This window comes from Rhipicephalus microplus, chromosome 1 (genome assembly GCF_043290135.1).
Source record: "Rhipicephalus microplus isolate Deutch F79 chromosome 1, USDA_Rmic, whole genome shotgun sequence".
NCBI lineage: Eukaryota > Metazoa > Arthropoda > Arachnida > Ixodida > Ixodidae > Rhipicephalus > Rhipicephalus microplus.
The window spans coordinates 166,014,913-166,035,504 of record NC_134700.1 but is presented as its reverse complement, the minus strand read 5'-3'; the positions used below and the strand labels follow the sequence as shown (position 1 = coordinate 166,035,504).

At 47.4% G+C, this 20,592-nt stretch overlaps 1 protein-coding gene across 2 annotated transcripts; it reads right to left on the bottom strand.

Moving 5' to 3' along the window:
* Positions 1 to 13,232, bottom strand: LOC142802204 (sulfotransferase 1C2-like). 2 transcript variants are annotated; one of them, XM_075887581.1, is made up of 3 exons: positions 13,008 to 13,232; positions 4,704 to 4,792; positions 1 to 1,107 (listed from the first exon to the last, which is right to left on the bottom strand). In XM_075887581.1, exons 2-3 carry the CDS (start codon positions 4,758 to 4,760, stop codon positions 148 to 150), a joined length of 1,017 nt encoding a protein of 338 aa, XP_075743696.1. In that variant the 5' UTR covers positions 4,761 to 4,792; positions 13,008 to 13,232; the 3' UTR covers positions 1 to 147. The 2 variants fall into 2 exon arrangements, with proteins under 2 accessions (XP_075743696.1, XP_075743697.1); XM_075887582.1 differs by lacking the exon at positions 13,008 to 13,232 and adding an exon at positions 5,002 to 5,020.
* Between the last annotated feature and the right edge of the window lie 7,360 nt (positions 13,233 to 20,592).

Genomic DNA, 20,592 nt, shown 5'->3' with positions numbered 1-20,592 from the left:
TTGAATGAATAACCTTTTTATATTGAACTCACGAATGTGCAAGCCTATACGCTTATTTCATAGCTACGGCTGTATTGAAAAACACAATGATCCGTCTCTCGGCACTGTTGAACGTTTGTCCATCAGATCGCAGTCTGGCGTTGATATTTAGGGCAGGCCAGCGTCATTCCACAGGTCCATAACGTCACTGCCTGCGGTCTTGAGCGTGATCCGCTCTTTCATCCTGGCGACCTGTTCCGGCGAGAAGTGGTTCTTCCAGTCACCCACGATGCCTTTCCTCACGAAGTCTCCTTTAACTGGCTTCTGCAACATGCTCCCCATGGTTTCTACCAACGACCTCAATCCTGCAGGCAGTGCCTCCAAAGGAACGCTGGCCAGATCCTTGGTCCAGTTACCCAGCTCCGCGTTGATCTTCTTCATGGAGTCGACGCTTATCGAAGTGAGTACCTTCTCGAGAACGTCCGGGTTCTCCCTCAGTTTGTCGCCGTACTCTTTGCCCAGAAAGTCTGCGACCTTGAGAACCCAGCCACGAGTGTCCTTCTTGAGGTCCTCGTAAGTGACGAAAAGCACGTTGCTGTCACCGCGATGCTCGTACCAGGACAAAAGGTGGTCGAAGTAGTCGCCAAAGTCGACCTTGCCTTCGACGAACATGTCGAAGAACTGGTCGAACGTGCCGTCCTCAAAGAGGTACAGCGGCATGTTCCTTGTGTGGTAGTAGAAGGACACGCAGCAGTCGTACGGGTTGCGGGTGATGTAGATGTACTTTGCCTTCTCCGAGTAAGGCTGCATGTGAAATGGCAGGTGGGTCTTGATGGCTCCCGGTCGCGGCATCGACTGCGCGCCCTCGGCTCCCAGGAGCTCCAAGAACGGACACATGCTCATAAACTCCTGGAGGTTGGCTGGGCCCACACCATTTCGGTATATGGCATACACGATGTGCTGCATCCATGTCGTTCCACATTTCGGGTAGCTGACGACGAACATGTCCCCGTCCATCGGCTTGTAAGATAACGCGGAGCGCATATTCCGATCCGTGAACGTATTGCTGATGTACAGACCTTCAAAGTCCCTATAGGCATTCCTGTACGCCGGTCCGGGCTTGCAAGCCTGTTGCACAAACACATGAATGTATAATGTTAGGTAACATCATAGTATATTAGTTTCAAACATTTGAATCACTAGAACTGTGGACAATATCATAGAATTCGCTAAAGAACTAAGTGCATTCGCTAGCATAATATAGGATTGCGGATGTTGTAGGTTGCTGGTGGACCCTGTCTTGCAAGCTTTGCTGGCAATTGCTCCACCCGCTTTCCTCATTTCTGATTGCACTGAACTTCGTTTGTAAAGCGGAGTGCGGTCATGCTCTTAGAAGGTCGCGAGCAGCGCGACGAAAGCCTGCATAAGCCGGGGGCCTCGGAACTATTCCGCATGCAGTGTTGCACCAAGTCCCTTGATTGATATGTGGGGTTTAACGTCCCCAAACCACCATATGATTATGAGAGATGCCGTAGTGGAGGGCTCCGGGAATTTAGACAACCTGGGGTTCTTTAACGTGCACCCAAATCTGAGCACACGGGCCTACAACATTTCCGCCTCCATCGGAAATGTAGCCGCCGCAGTTGCACCAAGTCCCTATACCACCGCACCACACATCAACATAATTGTCACTTATCGCCACACATTCGAGGTCTGTAGTGTTCAGAAACGTCAAGAGTGAACGCACTTTTCTGCTGTATGTGCCTCATACCAGAACAATAAATGTTGAAAAAGATTGACTGCGAACATCGTTTCACTGAAGTATCGCATGCTAAAGTAAACACTTGTGATGCATGCGACCACATGTTTGGTGCTATGTGGGGGCAGAGTTTCTGACGGCTTGCTAATTCGTTTAGTTAAGTCTTGTCGCTAGATACGAGTAGCCATTGACGGCAACGCTACAGATAATTTACAAGTTTAAAATATACTTACCGAAAGAGCTCAGGTTACAATTAGACTTTATAAACAAGAAAATATATGACTCCTTGTCTCCTGTAAGGGTAACGATAAGATCACACTTCTCGAATATGAGCAAAAGAAGAAACCTTGGTTTGGTAGACATATTAAACACTGCACAATTTTAAGAACCGCGGAAGCACAGCTGTGACTAGTGCTATGCAGCAAGTTAATAACCACCTTCTTGTATCAGAAAATGATTGCCCCTTTTTGTTGCCTACGCCTGTGGACAACATCGTTCAACATTAGCGATACCAAAATATACATAATCTACGTTCTAATTGTATCTAATTTGAAGCTATAGCGACATGACTTGCCAGGAAGATGGGGATGTCTGCGACTCTTCGACTATCGCCAGTGATGTCGTATTCAAATCGAATATAGTCACTGTTGATAAATACGTATATTTCCCAGATAGTTTAAAAATATCTTTACGCCATCTGCACCCAATTGGGTAAAAACATAATGGTTCAAGTGCAAGACAAGTTACACACAATTTTTGCATGGTGAGAGCTTATATAGCGCAAAAGACAACGTCGAAGAAACAGAGTTCAATACCTACATAATGCTCGTCTTTATTTTAACAAATCCTGTGAACATCTGCTTATATTTTTATGATGTTTATTTCATATTATAGGGATAAGGTATAAATAGCGTAAATATGTCATATGAATGTAATAACAGTCGTTTAATGTTCAGAAAAGCAATCCACATTCGGTATGTATTCGATTTTGGTTCAATCCCATACTTCCCACACCCATACATGAAGTGTACGATAATTTTAACGCAACAAACAAGCTGTCGGCGTGCCTTCGTCACCATCGGTTTCAGACTTCTAATTTATCGAAACGCGAACATTACGCGCCATCCAACATTGCCTTTAGCGGCAAGGTTTGCAGCGACACGATTTGATCACCACGAGCCCACACCGGTCGCTATAAAAAATGAAAAAAAAAACAAAACAAACGGCATCGTGTTTTATTCGACGAGTACGTCACAGGAAAAACAGCGGTGACAATGATCGAATGAATTAATAACAAATTTATTGCAGAAAACGTAGTTCAAGAGAGGACTGGGCGGGTCCCTGTATTCCCTGACTCCATTGGATTGCGCTGCAGTTCGCGCCCGCTCCACGACTCTCGGCTGGTCCTCGAGAGCTGGGCCCGTCAAAGCCTCCTCCCACCCCTCCCACGTGGGCTGCGTAGTTTGTACGTTGTCTCAATTAGACTTGCGCACCCAAACCATGTCGAAAATGTCAGTGTGGCTGCCACAAGATTTACACATTGCACTCAATTGTTCTCAATCTATAGAGCAAGAACAATTCCGTGCAATATATATTGGCCATTGTCACCGAATTTGGAGCCTGTGCAGACAGGTCTCCATAGTTGTCACGACGTGGTTTGGAGCCTGTGCCAGACAGGTCTTCTCGGTTTTAGTAAGTCCCTTAGCGGGATGAGGCAGAGTTTGTCTTCGTGTAGGCGATATAGCTGCAGTATATCTGTGATGTTGTAGCCAGTATTCGTGGTTGAATGCAGTTGTATGTGGGGTCGGTAGACGGAGCCCGGGGAAGGAATGCTCGGGCCAAGTTGTGTGCTACATAGCTCGTTTTCGGCTACCCCCTGGTGGCCTGGCACCCAGGAGAGCTGTTTTTTCGTGGCTCGTGTTCGTGCCTGCTATAGAACGGTGTGAGCTGGAAGTGAAATACGGCCCCTCATGTAGTTCCGGTAGGCTATCGTTACTGGTAGGACAACTGCAGTTTCCTCTACAGCAGATGCATCAGAGCATTTTAGTGATAGGCCGTCAACTATCTTACTTTGGTCAATGACTGCTATCGTAGAAATTCCTCCCACGGGGCCCGCAGCGTCTACGAAGTAGACTCCCTCTGCGTTTCCATAGCATTCATTCAACAATTCAGCCCGAGGTGATCTTGTTCCGTGGTGGTAGTCTGAGTTCATATTCCGGGGCAAATACCGAAGTGACCAGAAAGACACACGGGAATTGGCGTTGGCTAACAACATGAGCGCTTACTTCAGGGGTACAAATATATAGAGAAGCTCCCATTAGAAAGAGAAATAACAGAAAGACAGGCAAACGGCAACGCGCTATGCATTTGCGTCTATAATGCGAAGTTAAATCGCAGAGATAACCTCCTTTGTCGGTTAGTACGATGAACGGTGCGCTTACACACGGTCACACCATTGAATGAATCGCAAACGCTTCGTAGATTTCCCAGCGCAAAGCCCTGTCTATCTTTCTTGTCACGTTTGCCCACGCTGTTTCCTCTGGTGAAGCCGTGCGAGCAAGCTCAAGTTGATACCCTTTGAATCCGTTGATTGATTGATTGATATGTGGGGTTTAACGTCCCAAAACCACCATATGATTATGAGAGACGCCGTAGTGGAGGGCTCCGGAAATTTCGACCACCTGGGGTTCTTTAACGTGCACCCAAATCTGAGTACACGGGCCTACAACATTTCCGCCTCCATCGGAAATGCAGCCGCCGCAGCCGGGATTTGAACCCGCGACCTGCGGGTCGCGGGTTCAAATCCCTTTGAATCCGCGAGCACTGTATGCTTGCAAGGATGCAGCGTCTGGCAGCTGACCGATATTGTTGAATTTCTCAAAGACTATTTCCCCCTGTCGGATTGTAACATCGTTCCGCTTGCGTATACGTTGCCCTGTGACAGGTTATGGAGAGTGATACGAACCTCTTCAAGGGCCTTTTTGCCGGCTTCATCTTCTGTCGGGTTCCACGATGACGGCATGGCGGGATGGATTTCGACTCCGTCACCTACACCTGTGCCATTTGCAGTGAAGAAAAAGAAGGAAAGCGTTCTTGAACATACAAGGCACACTGACTATGCAAAGGCGTATACGGTATAGCTCGATATGAGTACACTGCGGGACGCGATCAGGTGCATACACGAGTACATACTCGAAATAAACGTGACAAGTATGTATAACGGAATTCGTTATCTACATCGCATTCTTTTATGTATACCTTACCTTATTGGCTGCAAATATAGAGATACCAATAGCGAACACAGTCATGTGCCGTGCATGAAAGCTTTCCGCATATTCTGCGCATGTACGTCGTGCACGCGCGAGAAAGACAAAAGCGGGTGACTTCCCTCGCAAACAATGATAAGAGACCATTATCGGGCAAGCACTTTATACGTACGTGACCTGATGCTTACGGAGCAACCATGATTACAAAAGCCACCGTAACCTGTTTACAGGACACGTCTCGTAATCTACTTTGTATCTGAAAAAAGAATTGATCTGTGAGAGACATTAATATCAGGGATAATAGATCTTTACCCTGCGCTCTATAGATGAACGATTTCTTGCTTATATCTAGTAGCGAAAATATCAGGGCCTTTCCTGGTAGTCAGACATGCGTATCCGGTATCAGCATAAAAAATTGCCCGCAGCTTCCCTCGGGGGAACACTGAGGAGGATGCGGAGCATATAATTGGTTAACGGGGTGTTAAAGTGCGACTTACTTGGGTCGATGGCTAAATTGGTTAACGTGGTTGTGAAATGGGGTGTTAAATTGCGACTTACTTGGGTCGATGGCTAAATTGGTTAACGTGGTTGTAGGAGGGGGTGTTAAATGAGTGAACACGTACACACGTATGCGAAAGGGCGGCGCTGGTCGAAGGGACGTCGATCATTGTGTTCGTGGATTCGTTGGCATTCATTTCACGGCGACTTCGGACGTCGACGCGCCGTACAAACCAACGGACGAGCGGCAACTGAGCGAGCGAGCGCCGACCTTGAGTATATATACAGCGCGACGGCGCATGCGCTGTCAGTTGTCGAATGTTCTCGAAGGAGAAGCGCGCGCGCGGCACAGATGGCGACGGCGCGACGGCGCATGCGCTGTCAGCTGTCGAATGCTCTCGAAGGAGAAGCGCGCGCGGCACAGATGGTGGGCGACGGCGCGACGGCGCATGCGCGCGCGTCAGCTGTCGAATGTTCGAGAAGCGGTGCGGACGGCGCGTACGGCACACTACAAGGCGCGAGTATAAGATGCTTCCGCATCTAAAACTGTTCTTTGACTGATACCTACATGGTTATCAAGGCTACCTCGGACCTTGTGCCGGCACGGACTCTTGACTTGTTTTGACTGTCCCGAATCACACTTGAGAAGTTTCTTTTCTCCTCCACGATTGATTTTCCAGCTCGCGTGATTTACGACCGCAACAATACGGACGTTTCCAGGCCTCCTCTTCAATTTTCAACGATATTTAATGTCCTTCAAGCTGGCGTTTAAACAAAGGAACTGTCTACCACTCGGAATTTCTTCGTTGTGGCACATACTGAGAAGACCGTTCATCACACCGGCGGCAACGAGCATGCTTTTGCCCCATAAAAAGGGAATGATAATTTTAATTGATGTTGAATGTCGACAAAAAAAAAAAAGACCGTTAGCATCACTTAACAGCGATGTTTATGGTCCGTCTACTCGTAGGACCAGAAATCATCGCGGGTAGGCTTATTTTGCTTGAAAACAGACATGTGTAGGTTGAAATAGTGTTTTACACCCTTGAGGCAGCCTTGGGTTGTGCCAGATACTGACTTTTGTTTTTTTTTGTTCTTTCTCACGCGTTCAAAGAGGCACTTAGTGGTACTGCCGGCGGTGGGTTTGCTGCTCGCTTCGCGTTGGGCGCTCACGGGAAGACGACGAATGATGCTGTAAATGGGCATATGGGACGGACAGGCTCTGAAGTAAGGGAAGCTCAGCGCAAAACGATATTTGAAAAGAGTCTTAGGAAAATGAAGGAGATTTGATTGATATGTGGGCTTTAACGTCCCAAAACCACTATATGATTATGAGAGACGCCGTAGTGGAGGGCTCCGGAAATTTAGACCACCTGGGTTTTTTTAACGTGCACCCAAATCTGAGCACACGGGCCTACAACATTTCCGCCTCCATCGGAAATGCAGCCACCGCAGCCGGGATTCGAACCCGCGCCCTGCGGGTCAGCGAAAATGAAGGAGAGTAGATGGGCAGGGAAGGTGTTCAGGTATCTGTATAGGAAGAGCGTGGACGGTGGAGGAAAAGAACTATAGAAGACTCACCTGTAAATATGTGGTTTGCAGTGGGGGCGATATGGCAACAAAAAGTAATAAGCGAAGAAAACAGAGAGGCGGAGAGGATTTATTGGATGGCAGCAATGGAAAAGAAGTTGGCTCTCAGTAACTACCGAAAGGGCAAAAACGAAATAAGGAGGGAGATGTCACGTTCACGAATTGGGGCTGAATACCTCGGTTACACTGACCGATGCCTATAATGTCAAACGCACGATCCGTTATAAATGCCTTCTACCAGGAGAATAAAGCACCTTTGTATTCCAGCTATAGGAAGTTCTACCGCCAAATCGGGAGGTCGATGATTTCCTTGGAGTCGGACATGAATTTAGAAGTTCACGACATTTCATTTTCATAGGCGGATGCAAACAGGCCTGCAACCAATGGGCGCGCACTACGTACTGACATCACGAGCCGGACAGCCAGGAGAACGCCATTATAATAGCATGAGCGGAACTATTTCTTTTCTTGTGGAGGCGATCAGTTGCCGCGCTTCGGTCATCTGGGCGGGGGCCTATCCGCACTTGTACGGTAAGTTGTATGGTACTACTGAGTTTCCCATTTCTGAACTTTTTGAGCAAACAAGGCTTCACCACTGCCTTCAGTTAGACTCGCTGTGAGCGAATTTCGAGACCTTCTGATGGCGACGAAGGCCTGTACATGCGGTTATACCCACCACGCATCTGCACCTGATGCACCCACGCGGGAGGCAAATGAAGGAATGGGCGACGCTCTTTTATCCTCCACTTAGGTGTGGCATGCAGGGGTCCCGGCACGTGCGTTGTGGCTGGGCCAGCAGCGCATGTACAGTACCCAATGCTGTAGCGCAGTAAAATGCAAACCAGTAGCTACACACGGAAATTTGCCAAGAAAGATGCCAAGCACAATATTTGTTCGGTCGTGCAAACGGAGAAAACTTATATCCTGCTCGAATAAGTAAGGGACGTTACACTCCTGTTCGCAGCCCTTTCATGACCAGCACTGCATCAGTGGCCTCTGAATAGTACATCAAGATTCAATTCAAATTGCGAAAATATAGAGGTTTCTGCGTGGTAATGAAAAACAAACAAACAAAAGCAAGCGTATTGCTTCAATCTTCAGACACAAAGAACAAAATGTTTTGCTGCTTTTTCACTCTGCGTGTAATTCGCAAACGTTCCTCATAAAAATCATATTTATAAACCCTGTTATAACGATAATAAACACTATTGCAGTAGTGACTCGACGTCCTGCGACTCACTTTCATGCAGTTCTTCCGAAGCAGAGATCACTAAAACAAGCAGTTGATTATGATGAGAGACAATCCGCTGCCGAGGAGTCCTTTTTGTACAAAAAAAAAAAGTTGGGTTTCGCTTTTGACACTGAAATCCTGCGAGCGGTTTCAAAGGGAGGAGCCATCATGTCGCTCGAAACATATTAACGAAGTGAAAAACAGCGCGTAAGACAGGACAGTGACGGAAGACTCACTTTTGTACAGTTCGAAGTATTATTTAGGCATTCAGTGCGTATGTTACCGCACAAAAACTGCAGTGAAACTTGCACTCAATTACATATGTACTCTGCTAGATCACACCACAAGGTTACGTGCACCCGTATGATCTCTCGTGCCTTCAGTTGCGCTGTCAAGCACGCTTGCCACACACACCGGAGCGCCCACGTACGTCAGCGGTGCTGTCGTGTGACGTACAAACACTGCTAACAACCCCTTTTTGACGCAAGTACACTTCTTACACGAAGCTGTTTTTCTTTTCGCCAGTTTTGTTACTCAGTTTTCGACATCTCAACCCGCAGAGTTGGACTTGGCAGCAAGCCTACAGCTTCAGACAAGAACCTGTACAAGCAAAGAACGTTTCTGCAACCTCGCTGGCGAGCAGCGCAGGAATTTGGGGTTAGTTAATTCAGCTTCGCTTTCACAACAGCGAACACATACGAATACGCAAAGCTAACGACCGGTTGAACGCAAGGCACGTGTACGTTGCGAGGATTAGGATTGAGACTGGCATGTTTTTAGCTTCAGCGTTGATTGCTCGCTACAGAACAGCATGAAATGAAACAGCCATTGTGTAATAACCCGTACCACTCATAACGAACCGCTTTAAATTCTAGCCGAACTTGAACAACGGTGTGAAGCATCAAGCCCTGCAGCAGCTGATGACATATTCATCGTCAACAATATATACAAATGGGAAAAGTGTAGAAATGATGATACGTAGAAATTATGAAGGTCAAACTCCTGAGGGGACACTAAAGTCAAATAACAGTTTACGTCAGAGTGAAAGCTCAATGTATGACAACATCTAAAACGACAATATAATCAATGGCAGTGCCCTACTTACAGAGAATTTAAAGTAAAGGCACAAGAATACATGCGTTGCAGTAGTACATTCTTAAAATGATACCGATGACGTCAGACGAGCCGCCTACAATTATTCACTAATAATCGATCTAGCTGCACTAAATAAAGAACAACAAAGTACAGTCAGGCAACGTTGTGCACGGCAATAGTAAAATTAGTCGGTCTACCTCTTGAGGCGGGTAATTTGAAATGCGCTGTACTCGGCTGCTGACCCGCAGGGCGCGGGTTCGAATCCCGGCTGCGGCGGCTGCATTTCCGATGGAGGCGGAAATGTTGTAGGCCCGTGTGCTCAGATTTGGGTGCACGTTAAAGAACCCCAGGTGGTCTAAATTTCCGGAGCCCTCCACTACGGCGTCTCTCATAATCATATAGTGGTTTTGGGACGTTAAACCCCATATATCTATCTATCTAATTTGAAATGCGCTAATACAATGTGGGCCACTAAAACGTGATTTGATTTCAAGATAAGCCCTTCCCTGGTACAAAAGTAACACTAAGACGTTTCTGGATCACTATTTTAACAATCAAAGTCGACTTACTAGTTTCCTTTGGAGTCCCTTTAAGCGCCAGCCCACACAACACTGCGCATAAACGTCGACGAAGAGGGGCACAAAATGTGTGTGTTACGCAGATGGCACACTATGTAGATTCTGCCGCTGAACGCCAATCAATCGATTAAGAAGAGATAAAGAAAGCACCTCCAGAAAAAAAATTCAACCAGCTCTGCATCACCTACACCGATGAAACAGCGAACTTGGTATATCACTTTCTTCGTCAGGCCTACGCAGACTTTGCAAGTCTTTCAGATATGCTTTATCCCGCACTGCTCTGTATCAAGCACTGTTTGTTTAGTTTTGAGGAACTAGTAAAGGTATCACATGACAATCGTGTGCAGGCCTGTAGCTTAAACATTTTTTTTTCGGGGAGGGGGCACTTGTCGAAGGCCTTGCCTTGAACAACCCGTATTTTCTTCATTTATTCTCGATAAAACACCCCTTTCACGCGAAGGTGCGGAAGGTGGAGGGTTCTACGGGCCCGGTGGTGTGACCATGAAAACTCGCATTTGTTGGGCTGCTTCCCTGTTCGTTTTTAGTGGAAGTTGTGTGCAGTGGGATTTATCCAGTTTCTGTGGCACATACGCGCTTATGACGATGATAGTTTTTCCTCATAGACCACCCTTATTTCTGTGGCATATACCCGGTTCGTTGGGGCAACTGTTGCCTTCGTATTTAGTGAATCAGTTGCGAGTATTTACCCAATGTCTGTGGCGGATGCCCTTTTTTTATGATACCCGCAAGCGTTACCGCAGATACTGGACATCAAAGCCTCAATTAAGAACTGTTTCACTGTTAGAACAATATATAGCATTGCATGCACTGCCACATTATGCACGTAATCATTGCGATTGTGTTAGCTAAATATGTAACGTTTTCTGAGTCACAATAATAGGCACCATTGCTGCTGGTTGTCAGGCAATGAACGGAGCTACGACAAAATACTTCGCTCGTCCAAGAAAAAAAAAAAAAAAAAACGTGTGCGCTTCACACACTAGCACCAAAGTTACAGCGTTCGCCATAATCAGTTTCCTTCAAGTGCGAGGGATCGGCTACTCGGCATATTTCGCCCCATTGGTATGTGTATGTACCTGCGTACGGCTGAGGCCGCGCGTCCGATCCCAGCCACCTCTCTAAGGAATCGAAACGCGAAAGCGCTGACTTTCGCTAACCGCGACTCATTGATAAAAACCACTGAAGCAATGAAGTCCCTCATTGGTAATGAAGGTATATAAGTACATGTAAAAAGAGAAACAAAATGAAAAACGCAATCAGAAGAAACAGAGCTGGGCCTCACAATGTAGAATACACTACGTACCTCCTGCGCGCACACACACACACACACACACACACACACACACACACACACACACACACACACACACACAGTATTATATACTCTCAGTTAACGAACTGTTCATTGGAAAATGTCTTTCTGGTCCCTTCAGATTCTTTTGAACAAGTCTATTGTGCATATATACGGTAGGTAAAAGTATTCTCACTGCACCAGAAAAACACATCAGCAAATTAAGATCCGCACACTTAACACAGAAACTGATAATTTATTTACTATAACGTTGCGGGCGATGCACCAGCCTCGTGCACATGCGTGTGTGAAGCTGATTTACCCGACTGAAGCTCATCAGACAGGAGACCGGTTTCAATGCTCGCCACGTGCAATCTGGGCGCAATTTTCTTCCGAGCAACGCCGTGTCCTTTCATGCCAGCAACATCAATTTGCCTCGCAGTATATACACACACGGCCAGTGCGCGGACTTCCTTGTAGACGTTTTCCCACCTGCGATTACATGCTCCACGCGCCACAGCGTGTATTTTTTTCTTTCAGCACGCTATAGGCACACGCTAGATACCTCGAGGTCTCGTCGCTGTTTTCTCGTAGAAAGAAATGACGCCGGCAGCAGGATACCTCTAACAACACGAGGCAAAGATACCGCAACCGGTCAGTGTTACGACAAACACACGCATGATCCTTTTCGCTCCTCACATTTTTTCTTATCGCAAGTTCAACACTGACAGACCGCATGCGGCGATAAAGAAACCTTGTATCTGTACGGTTGAAATATGAGCACTGCGGACGGGCATCCAGGAGAGCAGGTTTAGCCCCAAGTATACCGGCATGATGGGCAAATCATCCTTCAATAAGCCTCCGTTGCACGTACACACAGCTATGCCCGCACAAATGCGCACACGCGCGTGAGTTCGCATAAGGCGAATTGCAGGTGGAAACTGCAAGTTGCACGTAAGTCGCATTACTTTTAGACAAATGTTTGTACGCGTAGCCGTAAGTGCACCCTTTAGCCACTTTGTGCAGCCTCGTTTAGCCGCTATTAAACAGTTACAGTAATGGCATGCTCACCTTTTTTAGTAATGGAATGTCGAGCATTGTTATTGCACACACTCGCCTGAAGCATTCACCTGTTACTCGGCGTAAAATTAAGACTTGCTGCATAGAAGTTCCGCCCAGGAGCGACGCGCTAATTCCAGCTACAGTTCGAGCGCATAGTAAGCCCAGTTGGCGTCGATTGTCAGCGATACTTTATAACGTGCCGCAAGTAATCGGAACGCCCTACTTTCTCGACAACATCGCCTTCGTGGACAGGGATTGTCCAGCAAATAACGCGCAAGCATCATTCCATCAGCCCCAAACAAGACAAACGCGCGAACGACGGCTGAGAGCAGTGTTCGAACATTACTGGAAGCAGGAACAGGTCGCAAGACAGGGATTAAAGACTGTGACGTTCTCCCTTGCAGCTTTACGACCGTGCACTCGCGGTGGACGCTGAAGTATTGCCGGCCGCGAAATCATGAAATTATCGGAAATTTTTCTTAACTACAACTATGATACTTGAAGACGTGTAGCGTAACGGGTGATATACCGTAAGACAGTGAGCTGGTGTGCATTGTACCTTTCCTGCGAAGCAGGCCTCGCACTGTTTTGGCGACGTGCGGCACATTAACTACCGAGTAGCGAAACAGCAACAAACCTTTAACGGAACTTGTTCAAGCGCTGTCACCCGGGCCTTGGGCGGCTTTGCGTCTTGCACGTAGGCGGGGCTGCGCGCAGCGTCTGCAAAACACGTACTCGAGGTGGAACACGCGCCGTTCACAATCGTGACAGTCGCCCTGACGCCCCTTGGGACAACTCCGGGCGATTCGGAGCCAAGGCCAGCGGGCCCTGCCGAGACGGACGCGTTGTTGACGCAGCCATTCAGCGGCTCCGGCGAGAGACAGAGAGAAAGAAAGGACGTCAGCGGAGAGAAGGAAAAAGAAAACAGTCCTCTCAGTACCCTCTCCCACAGCTACTGCTTTCCGATATCGGTTTTTTTTTCATCTAAGATTAAGGTGCTCGGCTGCTGACCCCAAAGGTCGAGAGTTCGATCGCGGCCATGGCGGTGGCATTTTGGTGTAGGCGAAATGGTAGAGGCTCGTGTACTGGGCGCTATAGCACTGCATGGGCCGATTTTCTCGGCCCTTACCGCTCCGAAAACTTGATGCTCCCACCCGGTGTTTTTAAATACAGCCCGTACCCGACCTGGGCCCGAAAGGCTTGGGCTCGACCCGTTTCATTCAGTTATGCCTTGAATATAAACGATATACGGTCCACTCTTCGTTTATTGTAAATGTACCTGTCTCACACAAGATATATTCTACTCAGTGTTTTGGAACTTCTTTCAGTGTCACGACTTTCACTAGTATACTCTGTATACGTTAGGTTAATTACAACCGTAACACTTTTGCGAAGTAATTGCAGGGCAATATAAAATATACTCATAGCCCGCTGTCCCATGTGCGCAGCGCTTAACTCACAATTTTATTTTTGCACTTAAAAGAACGACTAGAAAAGATCCTACCCCATTAAAGTGAAAAAAAAATGCTGTAGACTTTTATTGCTTGAGAGTAAATAAATTGCATGCGAGCCGGGGCTGTTGAGTATAAAAGTAACAAGTCTCTTACAAACGTAATTTATTATGCAATGCAATAAAGAAATACGGTGTAGCTACTTATGGGAAGAATACACTATGGTGGGCAGCTTTACATAAAATAGAACGGTCGTGTTGACTCCTCGGCTGTCTCCAATGAACACTATGTTTTCGCGTAACAAAAAGGTTATTTCCCCACCCTTCTTTTCCGATTCTCCGCCACCGCAGTTCCATACATAGAAGCGAGCTACATTCGTTAGCAAGCAAGCCACCTTCCTCGCTCTTCCATGAAGATGCCGATGTTGTCGTCTTCTTGCGAAGACCTTCAATCTGTGAAAGTGTTATGTGTTTTTGAGAAAACCTCTCTGGAGCCTTTATTGGCGCTCAGTGCAGTGCCGTCTAGAACATGGCGTACATTCGAGCAGTCTATGAACAAATGCAGCTCAAGTGGTTGCTTGGGCGTGTTGGTACGACATATTGGAAGGAAATAGCGCGAAAAACGCAAAACCAGACAAACAAGAACACATACAGAGCGCTGACTTACAGCAAAAATTTTATTCTTCAAACCGCGCATGTATACCTATGCAGTCGAACAAAAAGAAGAAACAAAAGTGATAGTCGAAGATAAATGAAAAAGAAACACCATAAAACCATTCTCATAGCACGCGCAATCAACAAGATAAAAATAAAACTTCCTTTTCTTATAGAAGGCAACCGAAGGCCTCCTCACGCATGCATCCTCCGCTGTAGATATCTCCAGGACCTCCAGTATTTCACGGGTAAGCTGGTCCCGATGACGCTTGACAACCGCACATGAATGAGAATCAGAGAGACACACCCACATTTCCGGAAATGAATGTCTAGGTGGCCAGACAACGTCGAGGAAACACTGTAAGCGTGTTTCTTGAGAGACCCATTCCGACATCGCCTAGTTTGGCCTACGTATGGTTTGCCACAGGACGATGGCAAGGAATACACCATGCGATGAACGCATGGTACGAACTTATTCCGATGCTCGGTTGGGCTCGTGGTGGTCTCCCTAGCTCCTGGGTTGATGGCCCTACACATGCTAGCCAGCTTCTCATGGGCAGAAAAAAACAATATCGACGTCACATCTGCCGGCTATCCTTTTTAGGTTGTGGGCCACGCCGTGGATGCAAGGAATGACAGCGCACTTCTTATTTTGCGGTCTACTTTCACGAGTCTGAGCGAGCAACCCTGGACTCATTTTTTTGTTCTTGGAGCAAACATTCAGCCACAGTGGTCATCACGTGACACGGGTATTTAGCATTGGTGAGGCTTTCAGCCTGCGCATCAAAACTGTCCTGTATCTTGAGGCAGCATGACTTCCGCAAAGCGTGCGAGAAGCAGGCCTTCGCTATTGCCCTTTTTAAAACTTTAGAGTGGGCCGATTCAAACGGTAGCAAACTAGCCCGTAGAGCATGATGCCAACAAACACAGTCCTACTCAACAGTAAGATTCAAATCCAGGAAGCAGATAGTTTCCTCATCGGGAATTTCATGAGTTAAAAGCAGAGGCGACATTCACACACGAAAAACGTTTACAATACTTTTCACTAATGCATCTACACCTGGACCAACCGTGGCAACTTCAAACATTACATGAAAATCGTCTTCGTAACGGAAGACTTTGGCAACAGTTAGCTCTGCTAAATATTTTCCTGAACTATGCGATCAAGGCTAGCCAAACATAAACCATTCAATACGGGTGCCAAGCACGAGCCAATACAAAGTCCTTTTCGTTACCACTAAACTTGATTATTCTTAGGTCGACTTGTGTAGTTTGGGATAATCACGTATACCTGGAAAGGAAAGGGGTTTGTATTGGCTCCTGCTTGGCACCCATATTGAGTGATTTATTTTTGACTAACGGATAAGAAACATACATCAAAACTGGAGATATAAGCACCTACTCGTGTAGAAAAATGTAACGTATACAAGTTGCACGCTTACCTTAGCTTCCCTTGGTGTCTGCAGAGGACCAACCTGCCAGCGTCGCACATATAGTTTCGCAAGCTGAATAGTTGCTTCCGTCCCTTATAGTGATATCGTGGTTTTGATGCTCAAAAGAAAAATAACAACAACGTATACACATCGATACGGTTGTTGCGTTGATTACTATTTTTCGCAGCCTAGCCTTTAAGTTATATGTATTCCCATTTAAATTCATAATTGGTTTTTCTCTCTGCTCTCGATCTTTCTCTCTGATTGGGCCGCACGTGTAAAGTTTTCGCATTGGATTCTTTATGGTGAACCGAAAATCTGCCGAGGCAATTTTCTGTGCGACTGTTCCCAAAAGAGGCTGCGCGTGAGTATATAACTTAGAGGAACTTGTTGCTGAGCTAGTTGCTAGGTAACTTTGAGGTAGAAAATTAGACGCCAAAGCACCACCACAACGAAAACAAAAGAATTGAGCATCACTCGTAATTGATTCCGTTGCATTTTTATTGCCTTTATTTACGCATAAAAATATGTATCCCGCGCGCACTTAATTTGGGGTGCTCGCGCCACGCGGTTTCGTAAGCAAGAGCCATCGCGGCGAAAGTTCTGAGGATGGTCACGTGGCTCCGAAACTATCGACGTGGCCTGCGCACTCGTGTCTGAGCTTGATACCTCTACCACTAAGCAAAATAAATGATTGGCTTATTCTCGGTAACAGATAGCGCCGGAGGACAGTAAAGTGCACGTTTGCGTGCTCGAATAGGATATATTATCACGCTTCGTTCCGTATTTTCTGAAAGATAAGGCAATCGGTGAGTGGCGCGTTTTCTTTTCTCATTCCAGCCCTGCATGTTCCTTCACAGCCTTGCGCAATTACGATTATCGGACGCGCACGTAGTGTTTCGGCAATGTCAGCGCTATCACATGCTCAGCGTGCGTTCGCTCAGGTATCAGTATCTACTGATTACGAATCCCAGGTCCCAAGAGGAAAGATATTATGATAACATTTTAGGTTTTACGTCCCAAAACGACGATGATTACGTAGGACGGCGTAGTGGGGGGCTCCGGAAATCTGGCCATCTGGCGTTCCTTAACGCGCTGACATCGCACAGTAGGGCACTGCATGGGCCCGGACTAACCCGAGAGCCCAGCCCGGCCCAGCCGGGCTCTCGGGTTAGTCTGGACGCAGGCCCGTATCAGACCCGGGTCTCATATACAGGATGTTTCAACAAACATCTTCAATATTACTTAAGAATTACAGAAAAGAGGCATCGCATGTGAGCCACCTGCGGCGTTTCATTTACCTTGGCAGAAGGCATCTTTAGATGTGTACAAATATTAATTACGGCACTGAATAAAGAGATTCAAACAATAACATTTTTAGCTATTTATAACAATTAACTTTTCATGACGACGTTTTCGAAGTGAATGGTAAATGTGGTGTTTGGTGCGTCAGTTTCGGTTTCACTATAAGTTAGTCAGATTTCATCGCTCCGTGGTGAGTACCAGTGGCCGCCTTACCGACATTTCGAAGTGGATATAGACAATTCGTAGGAGGAACTTTAGTTGATCCATTTGACTCGACCACCTATTTCCCCGGGTTTTAAAAGTTAGTCATTTCAATTTCTATAACTACTGCCATAATTAACGTTTCTGCACGTCTGAATATGCCTTCTGCCAAAGTGGACGGAACGTCGCAGAAATGACGCAGATACCTGATATCTGTAATTTTAAGATAATATTGGACACATTTCTTGAAGCACCCTGTATATCGATATAATGGCGGGCCTACACGATGTTTTTTTTTCTTTTGTGGGGTTTAACATCCCAAAGCGACCCAGGTTGAGTAAGATGCCGTAGTTGAGGGCTTCGGCTAATTTAGACCACATGGAGTGCATCAGAATGCTCTGATATTGGAAAGTACAAGGCGTCTAGCATTTTGATCCGTCGATATTGTCACGATGAGTCACACGTACTGGAGGATTTATTAAACCACCGGGTAGCAATCTCTAGGACGATGCGTCAGTCGTGGCTGGCTCTCGAGCAGAGAAAGAAGCACGCGATCTTCTTTTTCCTCCAGATTGAGAGCCGCTCTTGCTGTCGACCCACTACGTGCTGGTGGCATTATCCCCCCGTCCGAAAAGAAAAAAAAAACAAGTCCCAAAAAGAGGAAAGAAAAGTACATAGCATCACCGCGATGCTACTAAATAGGCACGTGAAAAAGAAATCGGAAATTCGGATAAAGTGAAAGTAAAAATTGAAGAGCGTGCCAATATAAGAAACGTCAATGAACGAGAAAGCAAGTTCACACAAATAAACAAAAAACACAAAGAATGCTGTACGGTAAAGGAAAAGTTACGAGCAACGCGCAATAAATGGTTTCATGCGCAACACATGAACGACGTCCGGCCTCAGTCGTGTCCTGCTCCGTGCATGGGGTGTTGAGTCCGGAACCACTTCGTAGTTCACGTCACTGACGCGGCGTAACACTTTATATGGGCCAAAGTACCGGCTCAGTAACTTTTCACTAAGGCCACGGCGGCGGACGGGCGTCCACACCGAAGCTTGATCTCCGGGGTTGTAAAACACTTCTCTGTGGCGGGTGTTATAGCGTCGTGCGTCTGTCTGCTGTTGCTGGCCGATGTGCAGTCGCGCGAGTTGCCGGGCTTCCTCAGCACGCTCTGCGAATTCTTCGGCGTCAGTTGCCAACTCGTCTTCGTTTTGACACGGTAGCATAGAGTCTAGCATGGTCTGCACTTCGCGGCCGTAGATTAAGGTAAGATCCGGTCCCATGTTTTGTGCTGTACGTCGATGTACATTGAGATCATGTCTGCGAGGGTCTTATTCAGTCGCTAGGAAAGTCCGTTGGTTTGCGGGTGGTACGCAGTTGTCCTTCGGTGTCTGGTGTTGCTCAGTTTGAAAACTTCGTCCGTAAGCTGCGCCGTGAATGCCGTCCCTCTGTCCGTTATTACTCTGGAAGGAGCACCGTGTCGTAACACGATGTGGCGCATGAAAAATTGTGCTACCTCAGAAGCCGTGGCTCGTGGGATCGCCTGCGTCTCAGCGTAGCGTGTCAAATAGTCGGTCGCGACGATCACCCATTTGTTGCTGTCCGCAGACAGGGGAAATGGCCCGAGAATGTCCATGCCGACTTGGTCGAACGGCGTGCAGGGTGCTTCGATGGGCTGAAGCAAACCGGCTGGTTTAACAGATGGTTGCTTTCGGCGCTGACATTCCCGACAGCTCTTGACGTACTTCTTGATGCTTGCTGAAAGTCCTGGCCAATAGTACCTCTCGCTCACTCTGGCAAGTGTCCTTGAGTAGCCCAGATGACCGGATGTGGGTTCGTCATGGCAAGCGAAGAGGACGTCGTCTCGCATGTCTCGAGGAACCACCAGGAGGTAAGTACGGTTGTTCAAACGAGCGTTCTTCTTGTACAGCACAGCGTCTCGCAGGCAGAATGACGTCAACGAGCGGGATAAATGACGTGGTATGATAGCGCCCTGGCCCTCTAAATGATCAATGATTGGACGAATCTCTGCGTCATCTCGCTGCCGTTTGCTCAAGTCTGATGCGCTAACGGCGCACAGGAAGCCTTCGTCTTCCTCTGCTTCCTGACTGACGACATGAAGGGGTGCGCGTGACAGTGTGTCAGCGTCTTCATGCTTACGGCCGGACTTATGGACGATGGTGACATCAAATTCCTGCAGCCGCAAGCTCCACCGTGCTAGCCGTCCTGAAGGGTCACGCAGGCTTGCCAACCAACAGAGCGCGTGATGGTCCGTCACTATCTTGAAGGGACGACCATAAAGGTACGGGCGAAACTTTGTGATTGCCCACACGACTGCGAGGCACTCTTTCTCCGTAGTGGAATAATTCGCCTTGGCACGGGATAGAGAGCGGCTGGCGTAGGCTATGACTCTTTCGGCGTCCTCTTGACGCTGAACGAGCACTGCACCGAGCCCAATGTTACTAGCGTCGGTATGGACCTCCGTGTCAGGATCATCATCGAAATGAGCGAGAACGGGCGCTGATTGCATGCGCTGTCGCAGCTCATCAAAAGCTGCTTGTTGCTCGTTTTCCCAGCCAAACGGCGTGTCGTCCCTTGTGAGACGAGTCAGAGGTTCTGCTATCTGTGAAAAGCCATGAATGAACCGGTGATAGTAGGCGCACAAACCAAGGAAGCGCCGGACGGCTTTCTTATCGACAGGAGCTGGTAATTCGGCAACAGCGGCAAGCTTGTCCGGATCGGGCCGGATTCCTTCGGCGCTAACTACATGTCCAAGAAATTTTAGTTCTTTATAGCCGAAGTGGCACTTCTGTGGCTTTAGTGTGAGGTCCACTGATCGGATAGCCTCCAGCGCACTGCGCAGGCGGTGAAGGTGCTGCTCGAACGTGGTAGAGAAGACCACCACATCATCAAGGTAGACAAGACAAGTCTGCCACTTGAGCCCTGTGAGGACAGTGTCCATCATTCGCTGGAAAGTTGCCGGCGCTGAACACAAGCCAAAAGGGAGCACTCGAAATTGGTATAGGCCGTCTGGAGTCACGAAGGCTGTTTTCTCACGGTCTCGCTGATCTACCTCGATTTGCCAATACCCACTTTTGAGATCGAGAGAAGTGAAATAATGGGCACGACGAAGTCTATCCAGTGAATCGTCGATACGTGGCAGCGGATACACATCCTT

Coding starts and splice junctions, on each gene's coding strand:
- LOC142802204 (XM_075887581.1), bottom strand. CDS start 4,760: ATGCCGTCATCGTGGAACCCGACAGAAGATGAAGCCGGCAAAAAGGCC. Junction 1,108..4,703: donor GCAAAAAGGCCCTTGAAGAG/GTTCGTATCACT, acceptor TTTGTGCAACAG/GCTTGCAAGCCCGGACCGGC.